This window comes from Lepidothrix coronata, unplaced genomic scaffold (assembly GCF_001604755.1).
Source record: "Lepidothrix coronata isolate B3197 unplaced genomic scaffold, Lepidothrix_coronata-1.0 Scaffold108, whole genome shotgun sequence".
NCBI classification, from domain to species: Eukaryota; Metazoa; Chordata; class Aves; order Passeriformes; family Pipridae; genus Lepidothrix; species Lepidothrix coronata.
The window spans coordinates 2509390-2521730 of record NW_016690288.1 but is presented as its reverse complement, the minus strand read 5'-3'; the positions used below and the strand labels follow the sequence as shown (position 1 = coordinate 2521730).

The 12341-nt window shown below is 41.6% G+C and overlaps 1 protein-coding gene across 1 annotated transcript in view; it reads left to right on the top strand.

The window, feature by feature from the left end:
- Positions 1-12341, top strand: part of LOC108501805 — a 72430-nt gene that overhangs the window by 52462 nt on the left and 7627 nt on the right. The window contains exon 4 of the mRNA XM_017824041.1: positions 7828-7980. Within this exon, the coding sequence (XP_017679530.1) occupies positions 7828-7980 (153 nt within the window). The remainder of the gene's footprint in view (positions 1-7827; positions 7981-12341) is intronic.

Sequence of the window (12341 nt, the reverse complement as noted above, 5' to 3'; positions counted from 1 at the left end):
CATCTTCCTTCCCTTCTCCCATCTGTACAGCATAACTCAGCTGACTTTCATCTTAGTCATAGTAAACCTTTCTTTACCTGCTTGAAACTCTCCTGCCTTGACCTGCTGAGGTAATTTTCACTGTGCAGAGTTGCTGCTGGCCCAGGAAGAACATCTTGGATGCATTTGGCCTGCTCTGGCCCTCTCAGTGCTGGATCGGTCTCACTGTTCATGTAGACATCTAAATTTGAGCACAGCACTTCATGGGCTGTTGGGCAGAGGAGACTCAAGGATGCAGTTTCTGACAGGGCTGCTGTTTCAGTGCCAGCTGTCTCTGCCGGGTCCAAGACGGCTGCAATGTCTCTGCTTGTAAACAGCAGACACCAGCACCGAGCACAGCAGGAGGGAGGATAGTCTGCATTTTGCAGGAGATTTCCTTTGTTCCTCAGTCACTGGCAGCAGCTGAGGCCTCTCTGTGTTTCCAGCCCAACAACCAGTGGCCTGTTCCTGTGTCCCTGCACTGTGCTGTGCCCCGAGACAGGCGCCTGCTTGTACCTGCATTCCAGAGGAAATCAAAAGATGGTTGTAGCAGGCAACACCGCCACTGGCTTGTCAAGCTGATTATAATGTTCCTGGGGCCTTTGTTCTCTATTTTCTTTCATTTTTACCCCCTTTGATGATTCTCTACTGGAACTGAGAATTCCAGAAAGGACAAAGGCTCTGTTGTGTTATGGCAATATATAATTTAATTTTGAGGCAGATCACAATTTCTGCCTGACATTTCTACCCTTCAACTGTTGCAAGTTTTTCAGCAAACAGGGAGAAAGACAAAACCACCATGTTAAATGTTAATATGCTTTTTTTTTCCCTCTGGAGGTAGATCTCAATGAAATGTATAACAGTTTTAAATCTTGTTTCAGTACATTTTTATGTGAAAATATATGAAGTATAGTCTGAAAGGACAAAAGACAATTCTCATTTATCCTCTAGGCAAAGCTTTTTAAGTGTTCATGTATAAAATATGATTGAGAATACCAGTGACATTTCAACCAGACACAAAAACAAGGTTAAAAACGTTCTGGTTTATCCTAAAAGGGGAAGTTTCATTCCTAGGTTCTTTATGAAAACCTAATAAATGAAGTGGTGTGGGATACAATTGAACTGCTGAATGCAAACTCACTACATTAAAGGCAGAGTTCAGCTGTGGCAGCGCTGGCTGTATGTGGCTGTGTGCACCTCTCTGTGGTGTTAACGGGACTGTGTCCTGGTTTGGTGGTGATCTTTTTTTTCCAAAAACCAGAAAAACATACTTCTTTACTTCTGTAAAGGTGAGTTTCCACCTTAACTGTAAATTCTTAGGAATGGCCTCTGCAGTTTGGTTTCATCACTTTAAAGATACAGCCCCAGCCCTGGATTCAGACTGTAGTGAACTGAAATGTATGTGCATAACTTTCTGTCCTCCTACTTGGAAAAACATTTCTTATGTTTTTAGAAAGAGCAGTACTCCATCAGAGGGGGCTGTAGATAAGAAAACAGCACAGGTGAACTTTGGAATGTGCATTTACAAAGACAAAAATACTCTTTCTGTGTCAGGTGCTTCCTGCCTCAGTGGAGATGGTTTTGCTCCTCATGAGAAGCACCTCTTGCCATTTCACTGCTGCTCTCTAGATTTGGCCAGTCATGAAACTGTGAAGTGCAAAAGTGAGTAAGCTTTGATATGTGCCTCTTCATGGTCGAAAGAGGAACAATGTGGTTGTGTCTCACCCCGTCTACATGACAGGACTTGCCTTCCAGCTCACACAACCACTGATCCAGCTGTTGCTGCAGCGTTTCATGCTGGCTCCAGTAGATTCCAAGGTGAAAGATCAGACAGGTGTATTTATCTGAGAATCTCACAGACTGTTTTTTTCTATTTATCTATTATGTTGCTTTTCCCTGACTGATGCAGCTGTGGGAGCGACAGAGCCCCCAGTGTTGCTCACACAGGCAGGAGATGGATATGGGCAATGAGGATGGAACCGCAGGAATTCCTTCAGGTAAGGCAAAATATCTCAGCTTTGAGACTCTATCTCTTCTCTCTGCACAGATCTGTATTGTTCCTGCTGGGATAGAGCCATCCCAGCTTGGTCAGTGTTGGTTGGCAGCATGAAGAATCTGGTGTGCACCCTTTAACACTGACACTGACATAATGCATTTTTGCAAAGCTTATTTTGTTTGAGAAACCAATATAATGACTTTGCAGGTATTAGAGGATTTTGCAGCTACACCTGTATTTCTCCAGCAAGTAAGATCTTGACTTAGTGGTGTAGGTCACAGCTCACTGAAAGGTTGGACAGAATAATGATTTGCTGGATGAAGAAATCCCCCTTTAGATGTCTCCCCTGACTTTATGTTCCTACATGGGTGACACCATGTATGTCCAGGTTCCTTATTTACATTTTATTTTAAACAAGTTTTATCCTCCGGTCATCAAGGTATCATAATTTCTGCTCTGTAGCAGTAGCTGTTTATTTGGATTTTTTTATTATTATTTGCAATCCAAACTGATCTTTTTACTATATAACCACTTGAAAAAGAGATGTCCTGCTCACATAAGGAATGCCTCAAGAGAAGGGCAGTCCTGCATAATTTCCTTTCTCTCACAGGAAGCCTTCATATTGGAGAACTGGGGAATATTACTTTCTGGCCCTGCACACTCTCCTGGGTAGAAAGGTCCTGAAACACAATTTATTGTAAAACACACAGTGGTTACAGAGCTAGCACAGTCAATGATATTCCTTTTATTACCACTCAGATGAGAACACAAAATGACATTGGAAAGCAGTGAACTCACCAGAAGGGCAGAGAAAGCCATTAAATTCAACACGCATCATATTTCATAATCAGAATCCTGCAGTCAGAGCTGACACCACTGAATGAGTTTGTTGCAGTCATGATAATATAAAACCCACTGCATCTGCTTCCCTTGGCACTTTTCTTTGTAGCCCCTTGCAGTGTATGGGCTATTAATCATCAGTAGCCAGGGACACTGCAGACCAATGCACTTTGTATTGCATAAATTGAAAATGCATCACTATTAGAGAGAAAACTGCCTTCCGTACATCTCTATTTAGATAGGCAGTTTCCTGAAGGGCTGCCATGCCATTATGGCTAACCACTTAATTGGAGTTCTTTCCACAGCCTGGTAATTGAGGCTGGGGGAAGGATAATGCAATTCTTTTTGTAGCAGGTATGAAAGCAAGGCAGGGAGAGTATTCCTTTCCCTACCTGGGAACCCTGACTGGGCTCCAGCTGGAGCTGAGAAAATGTAGTCAGATATACTGTGTCATTTAACCTCACTAAATTAACTTCACAAATGAGAGGGCTGAGTGTGCCTGTGAGGGGAAGAGGGATGCTGTGTAACTGGCCTGCTCATGAATTTTCAGTGTGGAGAGATCACCAGAGGAGGGGTGTTGCTGTTCCTTCCATTAACTCTGTTCACAGAAGAGTTGGGTAAGCCAAGGTTCAGGAGGATCAAAAAGTTTTAGTGGCAACCTCAGAAAAGGCAAATGCAAATTCAGCCCTCAAAAGTGCTCTTTTTACAGAGAACTCATTTTATTCTACAGTCATTTGTCCAAGTTTTATATATGTAAAGGAAAAAGATGAGTATCTAATGAAAATCTGAAGTAATTATTCAGTGAAAAACTGCTTGTAACTGCATGTGTACATTGCTTCATGGTTTGAGTATTTTCTCGTGAATGACTGTGGTCAGTGTTTGGAACTTCACTGGTCTTTGGTTGTAGCTGCCCACACTTAATTCTCATTACATCTACCATACTCTGTGGGTCTTGTTTCTCAGTATGCGCAGTCAGTGATGTTTCAGCAAGACCTGAGTCTGAGCTGAAATTTTGTGAACTTGTGTTGAATCCCACATATTCTAACACTTACTACTTGAACACAGATGTATCAGCTAAAGTGCTCCGGCCAGATCCAGATCAGAACTGAATTTATATTTAGGCACAAAGTTCCGAACTGTGATCCTCAGCCTCTCACAGCTGCTCCCTCATGTGGGTGTGTTTACATTACAGCTACATTTCTTCACTTGACTTCTTTGGACAAAGTTCTCTAGAGTTTTTTGATATTTCTGTCTTGATTGATCCAGACAGCTCAGAGGATCTTCTGTCACCCAGGTACTACATCAAAGAAATAGGAACTGGGGAGATGTTTCCTCAGCATGTCTGTCAGTGAGGTTATCTGGACAGAGCTGGAGCACGTGGAGAGCCAAGTTTATTAGTTAAAAAGGTGGCACTGTATTGAGTAAAGGATGGAGAGGAAAGGGTCAGGCTCTAGCCCACAATCCCAGGCTTTGGTATGACTGCACATGAAGAGTAAGATGGAGGAATGGTGCCCTGCACTAGAATTAGGCAGGGCTCACTGATTTACCTGATGGGCACTGACACACTTTTCCATAAGGCACTGATTCCCAAGCCCTGATAAAGAAGTGACAGAGAGCTGAGAGGCCCCTTCACACAGAAAAAAAAAGGGGGCATGGTAAAGTCATTCTCAGAATTGCACACAGTAAGTGTCATATTCTTTTAAATCCTACCAGTTTGTGTCTTTTGATGCCGGGATTTAATCCTGTTATGAGTTAAGCCGATCTAAATCCAGGCTGTTGTTGTCCTGCCCTGCTCTCCCAGCCTGCTCCTGGGGCTCTGGTGCTCCTCTGTGTGGCTGCAGCTAAAACAGCTTTTGGTAATACTCAGTCTCAGCTGGATCAGGTCTCAGAACTGGCTCAGGGTCTATTTGTGTGTGTCATGGTGGTGCCTAAAAGGGAACCAGCAAGTAGTGTTCGGTTTTAAACTCTGCTCACTACGTCAGCAGCAGGCAATGGGGACAGAGGGGTCACTTAGCACAGGAGCTATGAAGGAGAACAGTGGCCTTATGAGGGATGAGGGTTTACTCCTGTGGAGAGGACATGAAGGATTGAACTTCGAAGAAACCTGAAATTAGATCTGCTCAGTTAAAATAGGAACCACTCAGAAGTTGGCTAGTTACCTTCACCTTGCAGTTTAATGAAAACTTAATTTCATTCTAGGTAAACTGTTGGGTTATAACCAGCGCTAATTTTTGGTTATGGGGTGAAGCAGTCAGCTCACTGATCATGAAGAACATGGAATTATAGAATATGCTGAACTAGAAGGGACCCATCAGGATCATCAAGTCCAACTCCAGGCCCTGCACAGACACCCCAACAATCCCACCATGTCCCTGAGAGTGTTGTCCCAACACTCCTGGAGCTCTGGCGGCCGTGGGGCCATGACTACTGCCCTGGGGAGCCTGTTCAGTGCCCAGCTACCCTCTGGGGGAAAAGTTTTTTCCTGATGTTACCATCTTTAACTGGAGGTAACAAGGAATATGTGTTACTTTGAAGTATTTGGGTGGCTTTCTGTGATGTATGCAGGGAAGGAGGAAAACTATATTCACCTGAGTTGAGGCAAAGGGCAGGCAGGGAAAGCAGTGTGTCTCTGGGACTGCTGTCTGTGTCTAATACACGAACAGGAATGCTACCTACAAAAAAAAATAGCAGAAATGCAGTTAGGTAGGTTTTGTATGCTCTCTGCTGTCTGTCACAGAGAGCTGAAATCTTGAGGACTACCAGATCTGATTTTATGAGGTAAGTAGTTATAAGAACCACATTCAGGTTATGAAAAAGTCCTGTTGAAAAACAAGCAACGCTGTCTGCTCAGACTATTGCTCCTGGTCACTACTGGTTTCTACAAAGTTGCCTATTCAAAAATGTTGAAAGTTTTTCTTTTAAAAACTCAAGCAAACAAAATCCCCAAATCCACACACTCATATTTAACACTGCCTGTGCTTAAATTCTAGCTTTGAATACAGGTTCTTTTGCACAAAGAAAAAAAATTACATCAAGGCATGGAATATTTTGTTTTAAAAAATAAACTAAGTAGGGGTTTCCTAAATAATTTAACAGATACAGTAAACAAAAATTATGACCTCATACAAAACACCCTCAGCTTGGTACCATTTTTTTCCTGTGGTAACACATATGGGTTCTGTGTTTTGAGGCTTTAATTTCCATCACACAGTATCCTGTCCTTTGTCAGAGCACTGTTGCAGGTGCAGAGCAATGACCCAAAGCCCTGTCAAATGCTGTGCTAGTTTCTCCTATAAATGTCCCAATGTTTACTGTAAAATCATTACTAATATAAAATAAAATATCCTAGTATCAACCAGTGAGCATGGCTTTGAAAACAAGATCTCCTTGTATTTGTTAGTTAATGTTATTAACATGATGAGGAGTTAAAATAGGAAATCTCTTCAAATAGTAAATTCAGCTGACCAGAAAAAATACAAAAAATCCTGTGTTTTGGAAACAGATTTCTTGTCTGTAGCCTCCTTTCTTTAGAATTTCTCTTAGTCAGCAATGACTTTTATTAATGCTTGGATTTCACTTGGGATTTCCCAACCCCTGATTCACTCTACTGATAGGCTTTTGCCAGTCTTACTTTGTTTTTAAAATGGTGTTGACTTGATGCCCTTGTTAAACATAAAGTAATATTTAACATCAGGGGCCCCCTGGTGTTTAGTGGTCAGGATGCGGCACTCTCACCGCTGTGACCCGGGTTTGATTCCCGGTCAGGGGACTTCCCTGGGCAGATGGAGCTCATCAGCCCTGTAAGGCCATCCATCTAAGAGAAGGTCACTCTAAACAAAGCTATATCCTGAGACCCTCACTGCCACTGTCCAAGCTTGCTCGGCCCTGGCAGATGAACCTCAGGATTAAAGGGTGGGCTCAGTTCAGCGCACGCTGTGTCTCACCTAAAAAATCCACTGCGCAGGCTCGAAGGGTAAAGACCTTTCCCAAATCTTCGTTCACGAAGACTGGCCATGATTTAATATCAATTTAAGCACCACCTTCAGTTGTAAGAGTTACTCATGAGAGAACAAATACAAGTCAAAGTGAAATGCTTCTGAAGCATAGGAAGTTTTCATTCTTAAGGTATATACTTACTTTTCTCTTTCACTATTGGAATCACACACCCCATTGTAAGACTTTTCAACAAGTAGAATAAATTACTGCAGCAAAGCCAGGTTTTACATTTATTTGGTCCTTGGGGGGATGCTGGAATTAAGACTAGAAGTAAATGAGGCCTCACTGATTTAGTATCGAGTGCCTCAAATGTGTTAACCAGTTAGTGTGTGATTTGTATGTTTCCTTCCTCACACACACTGTCCACAAAGGAAAATATAATCAGGGTTTAAAGTTATGTTGTAATCATCACTTTGATTCTAGTGAATTATTTCAATTTCTTATTGTATGTGAAAGAAAAGTCAAGCAAGGCAAATTGCAACAAAACATTTCTATTAAAGCTGTATTTAACACATAATGCAATGCTATATGTCTCATACCTTGGTTTTTCTACTATTAAAAACATTTCAGTGTGATTGCAGTAACTGCTCCCTACCAAGAGCTGATCCTGCCCTGACAGTCAGTGGGCAGAACTTCTGGATTGATAGTTTGGGACCACAGAAAATGAGCTGAGTAGTCAGACAGTGGGTCAGTGCCAGAGTCAGGAATAGAAATCACCTTCCCTTGCTCATTTCAAATGCTAAAAATCTTGACTCAAATCCATCTGCATGGTATTTCTCTAGGATGAAAGCTTCCTGCAGCATCCTTCAAGGTGAACCACATCAGAGGGGGTACCTGCTGCTGGTGGTGCTGCAGAGACGAGGGTGGACAGTGTAGCACACCACTAGCTTGCTTAAGATCACTTAGCAAACTTTCTTTTCCTTGCTTTTCTATCCTTATATTGTGTTAATTTGCCTTTTTCTTTTTTGAATGTGCAGAATAACAGGAAATTGGTTCATTTGCCTTGGAGCACAGAAATGGAAGAGCCTTGGCCTTATCCCTGTCAAGAGGCAGCACACGGAGGAAGAGGCCAGTGGGGTCAGACAGACTGACTGTGCCAGCCATGGCTGCTCTGTGGGACAGGAAGGAAGGTAAGAACTGTGCCTCCAAGGTACAACTTCTTTACACTGTGCTGAGAACATCACAGTTTGTATAACACCACTTATGTGCCCAAGGCTGTGTTAGGGAGACATGCAGTGTGCTTGTATCCATGGCGAAACCACTCATGGATTTGACTTTGCTCCCTGTGTTGGACTACATTGAAGACTGAATTCAGAGTGCCACTGCCCTCTTACAGAGGGGGAGCTCAGCCCAAGCCTGCTCTGCTCAGCAGGGAGGGAAAGCAGCAGGAGCAGTGTGGGGCAGTGCTCTGTGGGAGCTGGCACAAGCCTGGTGCTTTACACACTCGAGGGATGACAGTGTGGATTACACACTGAAATCATCCCCCTGATCTGCCTGGGAACAGATGGTGTTCTCAGAATCCTTCTTTCTAGCAGCACTGAGCCCATTGATTTAGTGCTGTTCCCCAGCTTCAAGGGAAGCAAAGTGATTCCCTTGCAGTTGTGCATCCCACTGGCTCCACGAAGGCAGCTGGGAATGACAGCTAGCTTGATATGGCAATAACATGGCATTTTCACTATAGGGAAAACACAGCTCTAAAATCACCAAGTCATTTTCGTGAAACAGCATGTTCAGGATTAATTACTCCTGGAAGCTGTCGCAGCTGAAAGTGCAGCTATTTAAAGACTTACAGGTGCAGTGAGTCTGGGTCATCCACGAAAATCATTGCCTGTTGACAAGAAATTTAATGGTTTGGTTTAGTTTTTAGGAAAGCAAGCACAATTGGATATGTTGAAATCTTTATGGTGCTTTCCCTTACTATTTGATACAGCTAGTAAAAAACCCCCAACAATAAAACTCCCTCAACACAAGCTTTAATTATTTTAGAAAGACAGCAGAAATGTCTTGAGACAACATTTGGAAAAAAGCTTCAGTTGATCAAAACCAAATTCGTCCCTCTGTGTATGCACAAATGCTTGATTTGCATTCATTTAATATTTTCAACTAGCTGTATTTGGAAAAATCAGTATCACAAGCGTCCTTGCTGGCAAAGGATGTCATCAGAACAGGAGGAGGACAGGGAATCAGAGGAAGTACTGCAGTGATGTGAAATGAAAGAGCTGGTACAGCAAGTTAAGGAAGATGCCTCCAGTGGAGGAGCAGAAGGCAAAGTCTTCCTCATCTCCCTGCTTTGCTGTAGGACAGTTTTCCATACTGAAAGTACATGGGTTCACTTCATACTGCCTTCTGGAGTGAGCCCCAGCTAGTCCTAGAGGAAAACATAAACCTGTTTTTAAGGGGAGTTTGTTACAAGCTCTACCCAGAAAATTAGGATGTATCCAACACTACCCTGGTTCTTCCATCCAGGACAGTTCTTTGCTACCATACCAGGTAGTTGCTCACTCTTAAATGTCACATATGCTATTCTGAGCGTGCTCCCTGTACCACACTGTGAACACACCACTGTTTTGAAACAAAAACAAAAAGGAAAAGGAAGTTTCAGGGCTGGAAGGACCTTAGAGAGCACAAAGGCCCAGTTCTGTGCAATGTGGCTGTGGGCAACCTTTGCTAACTGGTGCTAGTGCTGGGCCATCCAGCTGTGAGGCCATATCTGCCACTGGGTCAGCTCTAAGGACAGGACACACAACCTCAGAGTACACAGGAACTGATTTAAATTGCCAAACACACCTCCCTTGACCCGGACCTCCAAGCTACCTGTTTTTCTAATAAGAAGGGAGTTCTTTAAAAGAGCCCCTAAGTGCTTAAAAGTGCTTTAAAAGGATTTTTATAACTTCAAAAGACTTGTATGTTCTGGCACATGGACAAAGTCACACGGTACTTTTGGGTTTATAATTACAATAGTTGGTATCTTTCTTATTTGACTTTTTGTTCAAGTCATCTTTGAGATTACTGCTTCATCCAGTCATTTGTCACAGCCAGCTCTTTACTGAGGCACAACTAGCCTACTCTTCATCACTAAGGAAAACTGTATTTGAAAATTATATTTAACAAAAGAAAAGTAGCCTTCAGCTGAAGATAGAAATACTTGTCAAATTACTCCATTGAAAGTTTTCCATGGTATGTCAATCAGTAACTTCTCATTATTTAAGCAATTCCTCAGAAGTTGCCATTTTTAAAGTTGCAGTGTCAGCACTGCCTATAGAATCAGTAGTTAGTTGAACAGCTTTTGTATAAAACAAAAACACCTGCTGCCCACTGATGGGATCTGCAGTCATTAAAGCTGGATGTAAATTAGTTAGCAAAGTTTGGTACCTCTATGTATTTGAAATCAAGAAGAACTTTTGAAAGATTTCCATAAAGACAGAAAACACGAAAGAAATTATCTGGAAACATTTTCAGGACTTTAAATATGAAGCACTTTGTCACAAGGCAGGAAATTCTGTTCATGTTGATGGAATGTTAAAATGCACGTTTAAAAATGTTTCCTAAGTACAAGAGTGTTTCTTTCATAGATTTAACTATCAGGACACCTCACTGCAGAATGTAGACACTTTTTAGTGTCATTCAAAACGAGAAATTTATTCAAAACATATACATATGGAGCCTGTTGCCAGAAATAAGCAGTTCAGAGAAGAGAGTGCAAAGGGCTGTGTTCCTGTATTCCACCCTTTGCTGGTGCTAAGAGTTCTAGGATGTATTTCTTAGAGGCTTCTGAGAAAAGTTTTGAGCTCTGGAGACTTTATGCAATTATTTTGGGTTCAACAGTGCAGAAGTATCGATTACTACACAGAGTCATCCATCAGCTGCAAGGAAAATGTTGGCCATTCTTTAACACTTGATTTTTTTTTTTCCCATGCAGTTGCTGAATGCTTTCTTTGGCAAAACTGAAAGGCAGCCCCTTCAGAAATAGCTACCCTGAGTGTGGGAGGTTTATGTCTGTAACAAGATAGTGAAATAGATTCTATTGCCTCTCTCACTGTAGAATTATGAAAATAGAGATATAATTTTCTATTTCTAAATCTTGAGGTCACCGCTTGTGTTTTTAGTTTGTATGGGGCCAAAGTCTTGTCACATTGAAGTCTGAAGGTTGAATAGTTATTTATAAAAATAAAAATAAAAATTAAGATGAAAAGGCAGAAGTTAGGATCCTGAAATTCTGTGATTTATGGGCTGGGAAGGCACAGAAACAGACCCTGAGTGCTCTTTATTAGGTAATAACAATTGCAAGCATGTGTACCTGGAGTTGTGTGATTTTGTCCATTCTATTAACCGTGTTATCTGTGTTAATCTGAAAAGGTCTCTTTCAGTAAGTAGTAACCTGAAAGCAAATTCAATGTAAAAAGTGTTTTCTACCAACTAATACAGATTACTACTGTAGTAGTACTACTGCTACTACGTATTTTAGGCTAAAAGCATTAACGCAGCCACCGAATGTACTTTGTACAAACACGAGACCGTTTTTTCTATTCTGCAATTTTTGCTTCCATTATGGAAAGGATAAGGAAAATAACATTTAATACTAAAAATATAGTGGCTCCTATGAGCTGGTATGGGATTGGCAGTGGGAATGAGGCACCATTTCATTTGAAATTCGGGTTGTGATTGATTACAGTCCCTTCTCTGAGCCACACCAGTCATTCTCAGGCCCCAAGAGAATAATGTTGAGTGTTATTTGTAAATTTTATCAACCTGTGGTTTTGCAAATAAAACTGAACCTCCATATACTGGTTTGAGTTAGATTTATAATGTAAAAGAAATTGCCACTTGCAGAGGGTTTCTCTTGTAGAAATTCCAAATGCGGCTCTCCTAAAACACTAAATGCCCCCCTTCATTCTGACGCATAACACGTCTTTGCAAAGCAAAACCAGAATTGTAACAGCAGTTTTTACTGATCCAGCTTGTAGTATCACTGCAGAGAATAAAACAAGGTTCATTTAAACAGGCAGAGAGGGAGGAAAAGGTCAAGATTTTCCACAAAACAACTTTGTATGAGGTAACCGCCACAAAACAGAACAGAGAATGTGGGGCACAACCAGAAATCAGTGTTTTCTATTAACTCTTTGTAGCAGCTCCAGGTACCACAGTTGTGCTCATTAGAGAGAAACCCCAGCAGAGCATGACAGAATGTTTGGAATTCCTACTGCTGCTGTTTGCACTGTGTTTTGTCAGGGGGTTTCATCAGCTATTGCTCTGCTGAGTTTTCCTCGAACTCTTTCAAAATCCCTCTTCAAAGTTACATGTTTCTTAAAGTCATAGTAAAACAAAGACCTCATATCAGAGTTTAATATTTCAATTAAACTACAGAGCAATAATTTGCATTAATTGTGGCTTATTAATTTCAAACGACAACATCTTGTTTTGTTGTACTTAAAGATTTTATTAGTAACAGACCCTTTTAGTTAGTGTTTGTTGCCCCAAGAGCTTCAGAGGA